This window comes from Trachypithecus francoisi, unplaced genomic scaffold (assembly GCF_009764315.1).
Source record: "Trachypithecus francoisi isolate TF-2019V2 unplaced genomic scaffold, Tfra_2.0 Lachesis_group18, whole genome shotgun sequence".
In the NCBI taxonomy this organism is placed as follows: domain Eukaryota; kingdom Metazoa; phylum Chordata; class Mammalia; order Primates; family Cercopithecidae; genus Trachypithecus; species Trachypithecus francoisi.
In genome coordinates this window covers 20598873-20617436 of record NW_022681463.1, presented here as the reverse complement: position 1 = coordinate 20617436, position 18564 = coordinate 20598873, and the positions used below count along the sequence as shown (strand labels likewise).

At 45.0% G+C, this 18564-nt stretch overlaps 1 protein-coding gene and 1 long non-coding RNA gene across 2 annotated transcripts in view; both read right to left on the bottom strand.

Annotated features, from left to right (window-relative positions):
* SOX21 (SRY-box transcription factor 21) overlaps positions 1 to 2807 on the bottom strand; it is a 2936-nt gene extending 129 nt beyond the window's left edge. Inside the window, exon 1 of the mRNA XM_033177427.1 lies at positions 1 to 2807. This exon is cut by the window's left edge and continues 129 nt beyond it. Coding sequence (XP_033033318.1) covers positions 1476 to 2306 — 831 coding nt within the window. The 5' untranslated portion in view covers positions 2307 to 2807 and the 3' untranslated portion in view covers positions 1 to 1475.
* A 4948-nt stretch (positions 2808 to 7755) lies between these two features.
* Positions 7756 to 17150, bottom strand: LOC117063611. Its single transcript, XR_004429010.1, has 3 exons — positions 16973 to 17150; positions 12845 to 12956; positions 7756 to 7937 (listed from the first exon to the last, which is right to left on the bottom strand). It is a non-coding gene; the product is annotated as an uncharacterized LOC117063611 (long non-coding RNA).
* Between the last annotated feature and the right edge of the window lie 1414 nt (positions 17151 to 18564).

Genomic DNA, 18564 nt, shown 5'->3' with positions numbered 1-18564 from the left:
CAAGAAAATCATTTACACTTAAAGGTTAAAACCATATTTAAAATTTTAAAAACTTTATATTACATAAAGGCAAAACGAAACTAAATACATGTTAGCCAACTTCATTCACAAACATTAGTCAAAATATGTACATTTAAAAAGAAACAAAAAAGCTAATAATTCAAGGTTTCTTTTTTCTAAAATGTGTTTTATCGTAATTTGCAAATTAATTGCAGGTGATCTAAAAAAATAAGCCAATTGAGGAGGGAAATCCAAAACACATTAAACCAGCTCAACTTGGGAGAGACATGCTAGCTGAAAATGAGAGACAGCTGTTGAAACAATTCTGTGCTTTTTTCTTCAGTTTTGCTAAATAATAAATATATAATTACCAGACAAAAAAGTCTGATTTAATCTTCGATAAAATTGCGATTCTGAAATAGTTTCGCAATTTTTAAAAGTTAACTTTGATATTCGCTCCAAATGTTTTTGAGTCTAAAACCGACTCAAACTTAGGGCAACGAAAATAACACATTTTCCAAGCCTCAATGTTTTCACTGACATATACACATTTACAATCTTAAGGTGAACTCAGCCATAAGGGGAAAATAGGAACAGTGCCTTTTTTCTTTTTTGTAAACTGTGTCAGAAATCCAAGCGAGTGGACTCAGGGAGACTTCTAGTAGTTGGTTGTTTGTTTAGGAAGAAAATCCAATTGACAACTTTCATCTCACAAATATTTCTTGCTTGCGTTTCTTGCTCTTGAGAAAGAGCTCTTGCTCTGATTTGCATACGGCGAGATAAACAAAAGAAACTGTGATCATCTCACACAAAAGGCCAGATTCGAGCCGGTCACTGGTCAAGAATGGATCCGGTCTGGGAGTTCTGCTTGAGAGAACTGAGGATCTGCAAAGTTCAAATAGTACCAACAGGAAGGCAAGGCTGCTCAGAGCCATCCCACTCCCAGAAACGAATGACACAAGCAGCTTTTCCCATGTGCCAGCCATTTCAGACCTCACATTTGAACAGAGTGCACGCAACACGGACCGGGAAGGGGTTGGGGGTTGGGGGGCTGAGAGGCGAGGAAGGAGAATGAGAAACAAAAACAAAACCGACCATGAAACTTCCAACAAAACTGGGAAAGGCCAACATGTCTAAAAGTTACTCCCCCACCTCCGTGGGTCAAAACGCAACAGGTTCCGAAGTGCAAAGCAAACACCAACTGCTGCCGGACACAACCGCCCGCTTTCGAGTTGGCTGCCGAAGTGCAGGTCTGAAATGATCCTGCGAATTCACAGGCCCGCTCACCCGCGCCCTCGCGCGCTCGGCCACTCCTGCCCCGCCTGGCCTCTCTGCCTCTGCCTGGCACCTATACATTCTATGTACATACAAACCGGGTCCCCGGTCGCGGGAGGGCGCACGGGGAGGCCGCAGCGCTCGTACCTATACATATGTACATGTGTGTACACCGGTCCTCGCGAGGCGGCCCCGCGGGGTCATAGCGCGGCAGCGTAGGCCGCGGGGTAGGGGTCCAGCTGGGGCTTGCCCATGCCCGGCAGCAGGATGTAGGCGAGCGGCGGTTGCAGCCCGGGGCTGGGCCACGCGCTGCAGTTGCACGGGATCATGTAGCCTGGGTTGCCCGGGCTGGGGTGCGAGTGCGTGTGCCCCCCGGCGGCCGCGGCCGCCGCTGCAGCCGCCGCCGCCGCGCCGTGGAAGGCGCCCGCGCCCGCGGTCGGGTAGCCCAGCGACGACGCGTACGGGAGGCCGGACGAGGACGACGAGATCTCTGCCATCTTGGAGCCCAGGTCCAGCAGCGAGTAGGGGCTGCCCGCAGCGGCGGCGGCGGCAGCAGCGGCGGCGGCGGCGGCCGACTGCGGGAAGAAGACGCGCGCGGCGGCGGCGGCCGCGGCCGCGGCCGCCTTCTCGGGATTGGCGAGCAGCGACTCCGGCACCAGGCCGCCGCCCGCCCCCGCGTGCAGCCCGGCGCCCGCCTTGAGCGCAGGGTGCTCGGCGTCTGCCACGCCGCCCAGGCCGTAGGGCACCGGGAAGGCGAACTTGTCCTTCTTGAGCAGCGTCTTGGGCTTGCGCCGCGGCCGGTACTTGTAGTCGGGGTGCTCCTTCATGTGCATGGCGCGCAGACGCTTGGCCTCGTCGATGAACGGCCGCTTCTCCGACTCCGTGAGCAGTTTCCACTCGGCGCCCAAGCGCTTGCTGATCTCCGAGTTGTGCATCTTGGGGTTCTCCTGGGCCATCTTGCGCCGCTGAGCCCGCGACCACACCATGAAGGCGTTCATGGGCCGCTTGACGTGGTCCACTGGCTTGGACATGCTCTCGCCCTGCCGCGGCTGCAGACCGCCGCCGCCCGGGCCCTCGCCCTCGGCCGGGAGGAAATCAATGTTGGCCGCCCGCGGGGACCCGCTCGGCCGGCCGGGACTCGCCGCGCCCCACGTCGCGACCCGGCGTCGCTCCCGGCCCGGAGGAGGGGGCTGGAGGACCAGCCCAGGGCCACGCGGCGCCCCGGGCCACCCTGGTGTCTCCGTCCGAGCGCTCGGGCAGGTTGTCTCTGGGACACTCTAACTTCTCTGCGGTGCCCCCTCCCCGCGGCGGCAGTTGGCCCTTTACGTTCTTTGGGTCCTTCGTCTCCAGTGGCGTTTGCTGGTGAGCTCCTGCAGGTAGCGGCGGCCGGGCAGAGCGCTCCTCCTCCTCGGTCGTTCTCTCTTAAATGCAAAGCGTCCCCCAAAGTTGCGTCGCGGAGACTCCACCAAGTTGAGCCGAGGAGCCCGCCGCCGCGTGCTGCCAAGTGCCAAAGGGGGCTCTTAGCGGCTGGAGTGTTTGGGTTCTCCTCGGTGACTTTCTCATTTGACAGAAGCAGATGGGGGTGGGGAAGGCGGGGAGGTGGCCCTGGAGGAGGAAGAGGAGGGGGAGGCGGAGGAGTGTCCAGGCGTGCCACGAGAACGCAGAGCGCAGCAATGGATATAAGTACAAATACAGCAGCACCACCCTGTCTTCTAGGCTCCGGGCAGGGTGCGCCGATGGGAAACTCCCAATCGGCTGGCTGGTTTTTTTTTTTGTTTTTTTTTGCAGGGGGGGAGCTGTCCCCCCCAGCACCTGCCTCTCGAGTGTTCCTCTCCCGCTGCTGGACTGACGGGTGGGGCGAGGAAGGAGGGTGGATAAGGCTTGAGCAAGCGTGGGTCGCCCGGCCTCAGAGGAAATTCTCCCGGCTCGCCGAGGAGCCGCGTCCGACCGTCCCCCGGGCCATGCCAGCTCCGCTCGCTCCTAGCCCCTTCAGACGCGCCTGCCGACTTAGGGCTCCCGGAGCTCGCCGGCCGCGGAGGGCAGCGCAGCCTCCACGCGGCGCCGCAGGCCTAGCACCGGCCGCGTCCCCGCCTCGCTCTTCTCGGCAGCCGCCTGGCACTTGCAACTAACTTCGCCCAAGTTTCCTGCGCCGCGGCGCTCCTCTCGGCGCGCTCCTGGGAGCGTGCGCCCGCGAGTCCGCGGCGTCCGGGGCCCCTCTGTCTTCGCCGCTGCGGCCAGAGCCGAGCCGGCGCAGGGGCGGAGGTGCGGGAGGAGAGTTAAGGAAAACGCGCCATCACCTCAGTTCGCAGGTCTGCGCTGGGGCAGCTCCCGCTCTCCCCACTCCCGCGGCGCAGAGGGGCCCTGCCCAGCCCAGGCCGCCCTCTGCACCGGCTCAGGTGAGTGTGGCTACCTGCGTGTGCACGCGCCCGGAGCCGGCACTGGGTGTGCATGTCCAGCCGCGGCTGTGTGTGTATATCTGGGGGCCTGCGGAGGAGGTGGAGCCGGGACTCCGGGAGGGAGGAGGGATCAGCGGAGCCGCCTCCCGCTCCCACATCCCCAGGACCTCGAATTAACAGATCCCCTCCGTCCCCCGCCCCTTCCCAATCCTCCTCCTCCCACTCCTTTTCACTTGAGAGCAGGTTTAGGCGAGTGGAGAGTCCGGAGCGCGCCGCGGAGTCTGCGCACTGTTTGGCGTTGGCAACCCCTGGTGTCATCCGGCTACCCAGGCCGGCCCGGCGCGTAGCTGCCCTGGTTGCGGCCCTGGGAGCCTCGCCGGGAGGAAGAAGGCGGCAGGCACGAGTAGGAGAGCCTCTCCAACTACCGAGGAAGAGGGTTAAGCTTGGGGAAGGGGAGACTCACCCTTGAAAATGTTTGAGGCTGTTTCTAGCAAGAAAGTGCTCATTTTCTTTGGAGGTCCAGGTGTTGCTTGCAACAGATGCTTTTCGCATTTTCTTGCACTGGTGATGCACTCAGTCAGAGGTAGTGGGGTGAAAAATAGCTCAGGAGGGAATAAGGACACTCTCGGCAACCTTTCCGAAAAAGAGCTAGCCCAGGCTGAGAGTATGCATCCTTGACTGACTGTTCAGGTCTTTAAAAATTCTGTTTTGTTTGTTTGTCTTTTGTTGTGATCCTGGTCGCCAGAACCATCTAAATGCTGATCTCTTTAAGGTACAGTTAACTTACAGTGTCTCACATGCACAACTAAGGTGAAGGTGTTTAAAATCAGTAAGTGTAAGTAGTTTCCCTGGAAGAGAGAAGTAAAACGTACCGATCACTCAATGCTGGAATATTTTTATGCTAAGCATAATTTCCTTCTTTAGTAGTTAGAGCAGTTTTTAAAAAAAATAGTTGGCACGATTTTCAGTATTTTCCTGAAATACTGAAAATCGTGTTTCAGTACTGAAAATACTGAAAAATGTTTCAGTATTTTCCTCACTTCTTGGTATGCTGCAGCACACTTAGAACATGATCTGTCTGGAGGTTTTATTCACATGGTGGCCTGCCCTTCAGGGAGAACTTGCTTGCCTTCTTTCTTTGGCAGTTTGGATTCGACCTAGCCCTGTGGTATGTGCAAGAAGGAACATCTACAAACGGTTAACTCTTTAAATCTTCCTATGATTTATGTTCAGTTCATTCAGATACACACACAGACGCAAAAGCTTTGATTGTAATTATGAACGTGAATTAAAACTGTTTCAGGTCATCAGATTTATTTAAAAGTTAGGCTTGTTTTGTCATTTTAATAAAAGAATAGTGACTTAAAAATTACAGTCGTGATAACAGAACTGTGAACAGCAGTGGCATGTGGTTTGTGTTTTTCTGAAGATGTCATATTGACAAATGCTTATTTTGTATCAGTTATGCCCTTGCATTGTTAAAACAATTGGACTGATTTCTCCAGAACCATATTCCTTTACAGGCTCTGTAAAGACACTCTTGTCATTCACAGACTCTGGTTGGAGCAATGTGAAAACACTAGCATGTGTAATTACATAGACTGGAATATTAAATATACTGTTTTGTGATAATAAACTACAAAATTATCATCCCTCAGCTTTTCACCTATTGATGTGTATAATAGGTTTGAGACAAAAATACTATACACTGGCACACAAAGATATATGTATATATAGGGCACAAGACATGAAAGCTGTTATTCACTAAATATTGTGAATAAAATTAAATCTAGTCGTGAAAATTATTTTGACACATAAAAAGGGAGGATTGTGACAATGTGTTTTGTATTAGTGAGTTAAGTGATTTTATACTCTTCAAATTTAAGTTTAAAAATCTACTGCAATAAGTTATTACATTAGAAGGAAATGTTTGTATATATGATTGAAATGTATGCTTATATGTGCAATATCTTATAGGAATAATATATGTAAAGTTCCTTGGATATAGTTTTTCCAGTATACATTTATAATATTGTCTGTCTAGTGATATTAAATGAGCCAAATTTGAATACTCTCAAGTCCAAGAATGTTGAACTGTGGGAAACAAAGGTGTCATAAGAAGAAAATGACTATTTGTGTGCTTGTCTGTTCACCAAATGAATCTTCCCACATTTCAAAATAGGAAAGATTTGGTTTCAGTTTTTGGCTTCTAGGGGATCAATATTCTTGGCCTAACCCTTCACAACCAAGGAAACAGCCCTCATAATCATCCATGCATTAAAGAAAGGCAACGTGGCATTGCTGTTATGAATCGGCCTTCACACCTCTTGCCTGAATCTGGTTGAGCTTTTAACAAAGTAAATTTTCAAGCCATTTTTATTCATATGTACCAAAATGTAAATTCACTTTTAATTTCCTCCTATCTTGTGTTTGAATTGATAGATGCATATTTTTATTCTTGCTCAGTTTTGTCCTAAAGATGAAAAAAAATCCCAGCGTATAGGAAATGGAATAGTCTGTGTGAGTGAATAGTGAAGGAAAATAAATTGAAAGAGAATTGGTAAGTTTGATGGGCTTTATTTTGTCACCTCTTGATTGTAAACACCTAAAGAACAGTATAATTTGATCAGTATAATTCGTGTGGGTCTGTATTTCCCTTGTGGCCACGGTGATATCGGTGATCACACATGTATCTAATCAGAAACTGAGTGACACTCCCTCCAAAAAAAGTTGTGGAATTTTTTTGTGTAAATTCAGTTTTCCCTTTTCTCCCTTCAGTTCTCCCCAGAAAATAGTCTCTTTTCAATTCTAAAACTTTCACTAGGAGGCAGCAATGAGATTGTTGGGGAATAAAAAATACCTTGGCAACACGACAGGCTGGCTGGCTTGCTTTCTCTTCCACAAGGGAGGGGAGAATACTTGGGTCCCAATGTGAACAGAATCGTTTTCCCCCATCATTTCATCCTCCTCTCTCTCACTGGATTTTCACCCAGGTGGCTCACTGTCACATTTTTCTAGAACCATAGGGATGATAAAGCAAAGCAGCAAGCCAATGAGGTAATGAGAGGTGACTAGATGGAAGTGATGGGCAGGGAAGGTGATGCCTTCAAAGTGCGGAGGCCGAATAATCATCCATGCACACTGAGAGCTGGCAGCTGTTGTTAGAGAATGTTGGGGATCTGTTCTTAAGCAAGTGCAGTGAAAGAATTCAGAAGCTTTCATACCTGCATAGAGAGGTGATATAGCCTGTTTGTCCTATTGAGAAGGAAATGAGAAGACTGTGACAACAGCCAACCCTGAGGCTTTTGTCACAGTTCTGTGGTCTCACTCCTATTAGCCCCCAAAAGGGGGAAAATCCCAAACACATGATCTCCATAAAGCCCGAGAGACAAGAGCTGTTTGAGGTCAACACTCATCATGGAAAGCAACGACTGTCAGAGTGGCCCTTCACCAGTGCCTGCTAATTTTTTATCCTTTTGACATTTCTGTCCTTTTATTCTCACTGTTCCTGCCACACTTAAACCTCTGTTCCTGCCACACTTAAACCTCTGCATCGTGTTAACTATTTTTTTTTAAAAAAACTAACTACTAAAGAAACTGGGAATATACAGATCAATCATGGAGAACACCTTTCCTCATGTCTCCTGAGCAGGGCTCAAGCAGGCTGACATTTTCAAAAGGAGCCTTACCTAGAGGATAGAGCGGGAAAAACAATGTCAAAAACAGTTCCTTCTTGCCCTCCCCTCCTAAAAAAAAAAAACTCAGAGAAAAAAGACTACAAATAATTCAAAACAGACAACTTCACAAAGTACCTATGTCAAATCCCAAGAATCCTATAAAAGCATAATTTTCTTAGGATAAGAGTCTTTTGTAAGTGAGAGGGAGCTAGTCTTGAACAAGACTAGAAATGAATGAGGAGGGTTGGACAGTGAGGGTGTCATTGGCCTGTGTAATGAAAACTTCCAGCCTTCTGTAGCTATTACATGAGGAGACTGGCTTTTGGTAGGGTGGGGTTCTCCTTGTGAATTTCATCACCAACCATGCCCCCGTTTATTTTGAGAAAGAACAAACCTGAGAAAGGGGGTTCTCTTAAATATCCCAGCAGAGTGGTAGATAAGCCATGCTTCTGGCTTTACAGAGGTTACTCTGACTGTCCCCTCTTCCAGCTTCTGGATTGCCCAGCCCTGTGCTTTCCTCCCACTCAGATTCAGGTTCCTATCTAAGGACGGGTCTGCTTTAGAGCTCAATTGCTGAGCGGCTCTGCTTCTTAAAAGAATAAAAAAATACATAGCTATCAGTTATTGAGTTCTTAAGATACCACACCTTTTGCACACATTATTCTATTTAACTTTTAGGAAAACCCTATGATGTAAGCATTACCATCTCCAATTTGCAGACTGGGGAATGAAGCCTTAGAGGAGATGAGTAAGTAACTTGCCTAAAGTCACACAACCATAAGAGGAAGAATTGGGATTTGAACTAAGCTGATGTTTTTAACCCCCAGCACTTAGAGTCCCAATAGAAGGCTCAGCCTCTTTCCAGCTCAGATTCTCAATTCTATCGATTTCCCCAAGCTTTCTGTGACTCACTCAGCGCCCACTCCCTCTGTGAGGGAGTAGCCCAGTGGCAATCTCTCCAATAAGGCATTCCAACCCCACATCAACGTCACCCCAAAAAGAAGAAGCAGTTTCTCCAAGTCCCATCCCTGCGGTTCTGGGGCCAGGCCTCCCCTTGCTCACGTAGCCCTCAGCACAGATTTGGTGTCAGCTGCAATCCACTATCACTTACTCCCTAGACCTCCCACTGCAAACACTGAACAATTGCCTGCCCTGAATAAACCCAATCTCTACCCTTTCTCTGATAGCCAAAGGCTGCTCCAACAATGTTATCTAATCTCAGTCTTTATTTTCTCCCAACCCTAGTTGTCCGGCCTTTCCCTCCCTTTCTACCTTTCTTTTGTGAACCCCAAGTACACAAAATCAGTTTAATCACAGTTCGTGACTCATGATACACTCTCATAATTGGTCCATCAATGGCCTAGTTTTCTTTAGTTAGTTATATTTAATAATTTAACAAGTGCCTTTATGAGTCCACTACTCAGAATAAAACCTGCCAATAAACCTATGTATCTAACTAAACGATCTCTCCAGTAAACTCTCCACTCGCCTTGCCCAACCCAATGTAGCTCTTTTCATTCCATTGGTTTTTATACAGTTTTTCATCTAGATGTATGCTTTAAAAATATGTTTTTATTTTATTATGTTTTTTTTTTTTTTGAGACGGAGTCTCGCTCTATCGCCCAGGCTGGAGTGCAGTGGCCGGATCTCAGCTCACTGCAAGCTCCGCCTCCCGGGTTTACACCATTCTCCTGCCTCAGCCTCCCGAGTAGCTGGGACTACAGGCGCCCGCCACCTCGCCCGGCTAGTTTTTTGTATTTTTTAGTAGAGACGGGGTTTCACCGTGTTAGCCAGGATGGTCTCGATCTCCTGACCTCGTGATCCGCCCATCTCGGCCTCCCAAAGTGCTGGGATTACAGGCTTGAGCCACCGCGCCCGGCCTTATTATGTTTTTAACATGGAGGTTTTCATAAGTTAAATTTTTTGTATGTAATCTTTATTGTCTATCTTTTGTATATAATCTTTATCGTATAACTTTGGATTCATCAATGTTACTGCATGTCACTGTAGTTTATTCATTTTAGCTGCTACTAATATTTGATTGTGTAAATATACCACAGTTTATTGCTTACTGTCCTGTTGATGAGCATGTGAGTTGTCTTCAGTTTTTAACCATTGTGAACTGACTGCTATATGCATTCTTGTTTGTGTCTACTGTTGGACATGCATACAGGTGAAAAGCTGTAAAAATGGGAAACCTGCCTAGTGCTGTACCCTTTTTCCAAGTAGATCCCTTTGAGTTTCTGTTCATTTTTGATTTTTTTTCTAGGCATTCAGAGGTTTTTATATTTTTATCCTAAGTTTTTTATTTATAGGAGGGTTGGTCTTATAGGAGCCATTTCTGTGTTACCAGCATCCATCTGAAATTGATTTTTATGTATAGTATGAGGTTTGACATTTTTCCCATGTGGATAGTCAAATTTTTTAGAACCATCAATATTAAAAATTGCATTTTTATACCGCTCATGTGTGCTACCTTTGCCCTAAATAAAATTGATGTAAGTTGGTTTCTGAGCTATTTTGCTTTATGTTTAAATTTTTTCTATTTTTGCCCCATATTGCACTATCTTAATTCTTATAAGGAGCAAGTCCTCCCATCATTTTCATCTTATTCAAAAGTATCTTGGCTATTCTTGGCCTTTGCATTTCTATATACATCTTAGAACAGATTGTCAGGTTCCAAATACACACACACTCTCTCTCTCTCTCGCTCTCTCTCTCTGTCTCTTTCTCTCTCTCTCTTGAAACAAGGTCTTGCTCTGTGGCCTGGGATGGAGTGCTGGGGCATAATCACGACTCATTGAAGCTTTGACCTCCCAGGCTCAAGTATCCTCCCATCTCAGCTTCCCAAGTAGCTAGAACCACAGGTGTGTTCCATTATGTCCACTAATTTTTTATTTTTTTGTAGAGATAGAGTCTCTCTATGTTGCCTAGGCTAGCCTGGAATTCTGGGGGTCAAGAGATCCTCCCATCTCAGCCTTCCAAAGTACTGGGATTACAGGTGTGAACCACCATTCCTGGACCCAAATATTCTTTAAAAACGGATTTTTTTTTTTTTTTTTTTTAGACGGAGTCTCGCTCTGTCGCCCAGGCTGGAGTGCAGTGGTGAGATATTGGCTCACTACAATCTCTGCCTCCTGGGTTCAAGCAATTCCCTGCCTCAGCCTCCTGAGTACCTGGGATTACAGGCGCCCACCACCACTCCAGCTAATTTTTTTTTTTTGTATTTTTAGTAGAGACAGGGTTTTCATCATCTTGGCCAGGCTGGTCTTGAACTCCTGACCTCGTGATCCACCTGTCTCGGCCTCCCAAAGTGCTCGGATTACAGGCGTGATCATTTTTTAAGAAACTTTTTAATTAAGACTGCTATAAATCTCTAGGTTGATTTAGGGAGAATTGACATCTTCACATTGTTAACACTTCTAATTCATGAATTTAGTATCCTATTAATTTCATTGTTCTGCGGGGCGTGGTGGCTCACGCCTATAATCCCAGCACTTTGGGAGGCCGAGGCGGGTGAATCACGAGGTCAGGAGTTAGAGACCAGCCTGGCTAACATGGTGAAACTTCATCTCTACTAAAAATACAAAAATTAGCCTTGCATGGTGGAGCACACCTGTAATCCCAGCTACTCAGGAGGCTGAGGCAGGAAAATCACTTGAACTAGGGAGGTGAAGGTTGCAGTGAGCTGAGATCATGCCATTGCAATTTCTTTATTTTTTATTTTTTATTTTTTTTTGAGACGGAGTCTTGCTCTGTCGCCCGGGCTGGAGTGCAGTGGCCGGATCTCAGCTCACTGTAAGCTCTGCCTCCCGGGTTTACGCCATTCTCCTGCCTCAGCCTCCCGAGTAGCTGGGACTACAGGCGCCCGCCACCTCGCCCGGCTAGTTTTTTGTATTTTTAGTAGAGATGGGGTTTCACCGTGTTAGCCAGGATGGTCTCGATCTCCTGACCTCGTGATCCGCCCGTCTCGGCCTCCCAAAGTGCTGGGATTACAGGCTTGAGCCACCGCGCCCGGCTCCGTTGTTCTTTCATTTCTCTCAGTAATACAGTTTTCTGGTAAAATTCTTACACATTTATAATTCCTAGGTTTTCAAAGTATTTTTGATACTACTACAAATTGCATATCTTTAAGATGATATCTTTTTAGATTTATTTTGTTTTTTTGAGATGGAGTCTCACTCTGTCACCCAGGCTGGAATGCAGTGGCACAATCTGGGCTCACTGCAGCCTCCGCCTCCTGGTTTCCAGAGATTCTCCTGCCTCAGCCTCTGGAGTAGCTGGGACTACAGGTGCCGGCTACCATGACCTGCTAATCTTTGTATTTTTAGTAGAGATGGAGTTTCACCGCTGTAGCCAGGCTGGTCTCAAACTCCTGGCCTCAAGTGATCTGCCCATCTCAGCCTCCCAAAGTGCTGAAATTACAGGTGTGAGCCATGGCGCCATGCCAAGATGATATCTTTTTTTAAAACATAGTGTCTTTTCAAGAATTTTATTTTCTGTTTGTTGCTGGTATATAGAAATACAATTAATTTTTGTATTCTGACTTTGTAAGTAGCTATCTTGTGAAACCATTTTATTTTATTTTTTGTTTTTTGTTGTTTTGAGACAGGGTCTTACTCTGTCACCCAGGCTGGACTGCAGTGGCCTGATCTCTGCTGCCTGCAACTTCCACCTCCTGGATTCAAATGATTCTCATGCCTCACCCTCCCGAGTAGCTGGGACTATAGGTGTGTGCCACTAGGCTCTGCTAATTTTTTGTATTTTTGGTAGAGATGGGGTTTCACCATGTTGCCCAGGCTGGTCTCAAACTCCTGGGCTCAGGCAATCCACCCACCCATCTTGCTCTCCCAAAGTGCTGGGATTGCAGGCGTGAGCCACCACACCCGTCCCCAGACCATTTTTACTTCAAATAATTTATTTGTAGTTTTTTTTTTTTTTTTTGAGATTTTCTATGTACAAAATCATATCATCTGTGAATATGGAGAGTGTTCTTTCTTCCTTTCCCATTCTTAAATTTTAAAAAATTTTTCTTGCCTTACTGCACTGTCTAGATTCTTCAGTTTGTTGCTGAACAGAATTCGTGATGGTAGGTGTCTTTGTCTTTTTCCTGATCAACGTATGACATAGCTGGGGGTCACCTTACTCTTTTCAGAACTTAACCTAGTCCAGCCCTGGTCCCACTGCCACTCAATCACATATATCTATGCATCTTCCTGGAATTATGCTTGGTTATGCTTTTCTTAGTTTAGAGAGTTGACTAAACAAGTCATCCAGTCTTTATCTCTAGAACAAGAACTCCACCTGGCTTAGTCCACGAACTCCAAACACTAAAGGAGTAACTCCTTCCTTAGTTCCTCCATCAGCTTAGCATAGATTTTTGCCAGATAGAATTGCTCAGCACTTGCCTGGTTATGGTATTAGGCTATTTGCCTCAGCTTGGTTTTATGCTGCTGTGCTATCTGCATCTCACATTAGGAAACATGGCCTCCGTACCTGCACCATTAGGCACAAACTCCAGAGTCCGTGTCACTGGGCCAGTTTTCTGTAGTTTCTTCCACTACTTCTGGAGCACGTGACTGCTTGGTTCAGCCTCAGTGCCTAGTGTCTTGAAAACAAGCCAAGACCCGCAATCGTTGCACATGCTCCAAACATTTTAAATGGGACATTTGTTTTACCCAACAGCATAGTGTTCCCTTTCTCTAGAGGCAGGTGAAAGAACCCATGAGCAAGCAAATGCCATAACTCCTCCTAATTTTTGTAACTGGAATGTAATAAGAGGACACAAGACAGGAATCCTGAAGTATTTAAGAACAGTGATTACTCTGATAGCAATCTGCACGTAATCATCCCAGCTGCCTGAAAGGTTAACTCATGACCTCAGTGGACTTATCACCCCCGGTATTTGTAGAGCCACATCGTAATTTAGTGCTTTGTTTGTGCACTAAAGTGTTTCTATATACTAACTTCCTAGTTGACGTGTCCTTTTGTTCATTATCAGCCGCCAATTTCACATTCCAGTCGGTTGTCAGGAGTGGCTAGACTCTCTGATCATAGGCAAGCCTGCAGCACTGCTTTTCCATACACTTTTAAAACAGTATTTGATGTTTATGCATGTATATTGTCTACCAGCAAGTATATCTAGTGCTGTCAAACAAAGCCCTGGATTTGATTTTTTTTTTTTTAATTGTCTTTATTTACTTGAGGCCAAAGGGGGCATTCATTGTATCACAAGGCTGGCTTTTTAGCAAAATTCTGACCTTACTATAAGGACACGTGGCAGTGAGTTAAGGGACTAGCAACAACCTGACAGGAAAATACTATCTAATGGATCTGTTAGTAGTAATACGGAGTTGCTTTTTCTTTTCTTTCTTTCTTTTTTTTTTTTTTGAGACAGGGCCTTACTCTGTCACCCAGGCTGGAATGCAGTGGTGCAATCTCAGCTCACTGTAGCACTGACCTCCCAGGCTCGGGTGATCCTCCTTCCTTAGCCTCCCAAGTAGCTGGGACCACAGGTGTAGGCCACCACACCCAGCTAATTTTTGTATTTTTTGTAGAGCTGGAGTTTCACCATGTTGCTTAGGCTCGTCTTAAACTCCTGAGCCCAAGGAATCTGCTTGCCTCAGCCTCCCAAAGTGCTGGTATTACAGGAGTGAGCCACCACGTCCAGGCTGGAATTGCTTTTTCTATTAACCTTTTCTGACACAACTTCAAGAGGCTGAGTTGACTAGTTTCTGCTTCTTCATATGCTGGATCACCTATTATTCTAGTGCCAGTACGTCTTGGTTACAATTGTTAACTCATATGTGTTTCCTTACTTAACTTTAAACACCCCAAGGGCAGGGACCATATCTTACTGATCTTTGTATCTCAGCACCTAGCAAACCTCCTGGCACCAAATAGGCACTCAATAAATTGTTGATGAATGAACGAATGCATCAACTACATGCTCTGAGTCTGTTTGTGCACAGCCAAGGAGAAAGGAGAGGTTCAGGACTTAACCTCGTGATTCAGACATAGGATTATTAAGCTAACCTTAATTAATTAATTAATCTTAATGAAGTCTAGAGTAGTGCTGGAAATGAAATGACTTAAACAATGTTTCTGATACCCACAAGTAATGCTCCCACGTTGTTGCCTCCTATCATCAGTATAGTTCAAGTATAATCTGCTCTACCTCCCCTCTTCTACCAAACAGTTTGGTCATTATATAAGTCCTTAATTTTAAGTTGCTATTAAGGATATCTGTAACAAAGGCAACAGCTTTTAAGTTTCCACTATAGAAATTGTTCAGTCTTGCTGGGCACGGTGGCTCATGCCTATAATCCCAGCATGTTGGAAGGCTGAGGCAGGCAGATCACCTGAGGTCAGGAGTTCAAGGCCAGCCTGGCCTACATGGTGAGACCCCTGTCTCTACTAAAAATACAAAAATTAGCTAGGTGTGGTGGCAGGTGCCTGTAATCCCACCTATGCAGGAGGCTGGAACAGGAGAATTGCTTAAACCCAGGAGGTGGAGGTTGCAATGAGCTGAGATTGCGCCATTGCACTCCAGCCTGGGTGACAAGAGTGAAACTCTATCTCCAAAAAAAAAAAATAATAATAATAACAAACATAATAATAAAAGAAATTGGTCAATCTCTGTATTTATTTATTTGTTTACTTATTGAGATGATGGAGTCTCACTGTGTTGCTAGGCTGCAGTGCAGTGGTGCAATCTTGGGTCACTGCAACCTCCGCCTCCCCGGTTCAAGCGATTCTTCTCCCTCAGCCTCTGGAATAGCTGGAACTATAGGCGTTTGCCTCCACACCCAGCTAATTTTTGTAGTTTTAGTAGAGATAGGGTTTCACCATGTTGGCCAGGATGATCTCGATCTCTTGACCTCGCAGTCTGCCCGCCTTGGCCTCCCAAAGTGCTGGGATTATAGGCATGATCCATCACACCAGGCCAATCTCTGTTTTAAAATGTACCTTGACTATAAAATGAAAATTTATCAGAGTAAATTAAAATATGCTTTTGTATTTTAATAAAATGACTGGAATAGCAACGTGACTGGTGACTGTACATTTTCATGGGATACTTTTTAAAAATTACATTTTTTTTTCCTTTACATGCTGTTACTGTGAATAATATAACTTCTACTCTGAATTCTATGGACCTGCGGTGATGGAGCTTAGGGAGCTCTCAGGTGTGCTCATTATTTTTGTTATGACAGCCTAGGATGACTATTAGAGCTCAATTTCCAAAAGCTCCATTTGATTCACAAAAGAGGGGCTTGGGAAGAGGGCAGGTGATGGAGGACTTAAAGATTTTGTTTTGATCTTCTGTTATGGATTGAATTGTATCCCCTCTAAAGTCATATGTTGGAACCCTAGAGTGGCTGTACTTGGAGATGAGACCTTTAAGGAAGTAACTAAGGTTAAATGGGGTCAAAACAGTGAGGCCCTGGTCCAATAAGATTAGTGTCCTTGGAAGAGGAGACACCAGACAGCTGAAGTGCTCACTCTCTCTCTCTGTCTCTCTCCGTGTGTATGTGTGTGTGTGTGTGTGTGCATGTGTGCATGTGTGTATGTGTGTATGTGTGTATGTCCCCACTCAGAGGAAAAGCCATGAGGACAAAGCAGCCATCTTCAAGCCAGGAGGAGAGCTCTCACCAGAAATCAAACCCTGTGATACCCTGATCTTGTACTTCTGGCCTCCAGAACTGTGAGAAAATACATTTCTGTTGTTTAAACCCTATAGTCTGTGGTATGTAGCAGCCTGGGCTAAATATTACAAACTTCTATGGTGTTTGAAGTTTTCCATCAAAAATTTGTTTATGTTACTTTTGTCAAAAAAAAAAAAAAGCTAATAAATGTAACTCCCACCCACTGATAATTTAGCCCCTCCTCACCTCCAAAATGAAGCTTTTCATTCTGGAGCAGGTATTATCCTCAAATTTTGCTGGCTGCATTTATAAACACAGAATAGTGTAGTGGCATAAACTGTGAGAACTGGTGATGCTTTAATCTTTTGTCTTAGACAAACAGAGGTCTGGGATGCTGGGCTGGGACTGAGGTGCTCTAGATGGGAAGCTGAGGCAGGGATCTTCGAGACAGAACTATGCTTGGGTGAACTCTGCAATGCATGGGGTGAGATCAAAGAGGGAGAATTTGTAGGGGGTGGGTCAAGAAAACTACCATGAGCATTCATTCACACTATACTACTTTTAAAGAATCAGTCTACAAGGAGTTGGAATGACAGGCTGATGCTTAACTGGGTGAATCGTTGATTTTGTGTTACTGTAGCAATTTAATTTACTATAGAAATTACTGAAAGCAGCAGAAATTACTGAATGCTCAATGGCTACAGACTTTATGGTAGATTAAAGATTGAGGCAAATTCTTTGTTGTTTCTTCATTGAGAGGTGAAGTGTAATAACTCACTTGAATCTGGGTTGCCCTAAGTGACTTGTTTGATCAAGATGACACTGCAACAGGTTGTCATATGGGACTTCTGAGTCTCAGTTGTAAGAAGCTTTGCAGTTTCTACCTAGGTCTCTTCGTCTCTGGGAGTCTTGGGCTGCCATGGGAAATTTTCAACTATTCTAAAAGTACCTGTTTAGAGAGGCTTCTGATATATAGTACCTGTTTATTCAAGCCTTCTAGCCATTCCTGCCAAGGTGCCAGACACAAAAGTGATGCTGTTTTAGATCCTCCAAAGAGCTCATCCACCAGCAGAATACCATCAAATGATCTTTGTCGTGCTATGTGGGACAGAATAATCACCCTGCTGAGCCCTGCCCATATACCATACCTGTAAAATAAGGAGGTATAGTAAAATACTTGTAATATTAAGCCATTAAGTTTTGGCATAGTTTGTTATGCAGCAACCAATAACGAGAACAGAGTTATTACAATTAACAAAACAAACCAGTCTACTAGTTTGCAAGCTGATTCTGTTGAAGGCTCCTTAGTTCTTTTTAACTCTGAGGAGCCAGATTTAATACCAAGTAAAGGCAGAAAACATACAGTTTGTAAAGCATGTAGGAGGAGACTTTCTCTTGATACAAGAATAATTGCTCAACAGTTGGAGAAATTCTGTAGGTGACACCCCACCCCTTATAAAATTATACAATTTTGGGTGGGGAGGATCAGGGACAAGTTAGCCAGGAACCCCTCAGCGTGGCTGGGACTCTGTTGTAATCTCTCCTGGTTCCCAGTAATGGCTCATATTTTTTAATCCTGAAAAAAATTAGCCTTTTGTTCATCACTGCCTAGATAGAAATAAACTCTCTTCTCCAGATTTTCTGGGAGTAGCCAGTCAGGCACAAACTTTTACTTTCCTCAAAGAGAGACAAATTTTCTCTGATCACATATATCATTTTTCACATGTATGATTGATTATAGCTTAAGGGAAATTTTTTTAAAAAAGAAATGGTCCAAATCTGAAGTATTAGACTATTATAATTAAAAACACAAACACACAGAAATATAATATTTTATACTCCTTGGTAATATTTGTCTATTGTTGAGGGGATTCTGGAGTCACTCAACATAGTCCTAGTTTTAGAGGCTATGTTCAAGACTACATCCCTTTTTCTTTTCAGGCTCATAATTTCTAATTTTTAAAGTTTTGAAATATACATGGATAAATTATCTTCATTAGACTGAGAAAGTAGAATGTTTTTACATGAGGCCAATTACACATCTAGTAATGATAGTATTTAAAAGAAGAGTAGAAGCAGAAGACATTGCTAGAGGACACAAAGTTTTACTGAAAAATTAACATATAATAACATACTTCAGTGATGTTTATTTGGTGGGGTTCCATCTACTTTGCCTTAGGCATGGGCTTTTTGCTTTCATCTCTTTTAGGGAATATGTTGCTTAAGGAAAATATTAGTAATGTCTGCAGAGCTGGGTTAATAAATTCCATTGCTGACTGGACTCCTTACTTAATCTGATAAATCAGTGGTTTTGTGGTTTCTGAAATCAGCAGAGCCCATCAATTAAAATACATACTGCAATTAATGTTTTTAATTATAAACACTCCAAATAAAACATTATCAGAGAGAATAAGTAATATATGCTGAGAAGGCGGTACACTATACAGAACAGCACAATATAAGGAACACTAAACTGGAAATCAAACATTCTGTGTCTGAGTTCTACCTTTGCTTGATGCTAGTTGCCAGCTTAACTTCTGGAGTCCTAGTCTTCCCATATGTAAACTAGTG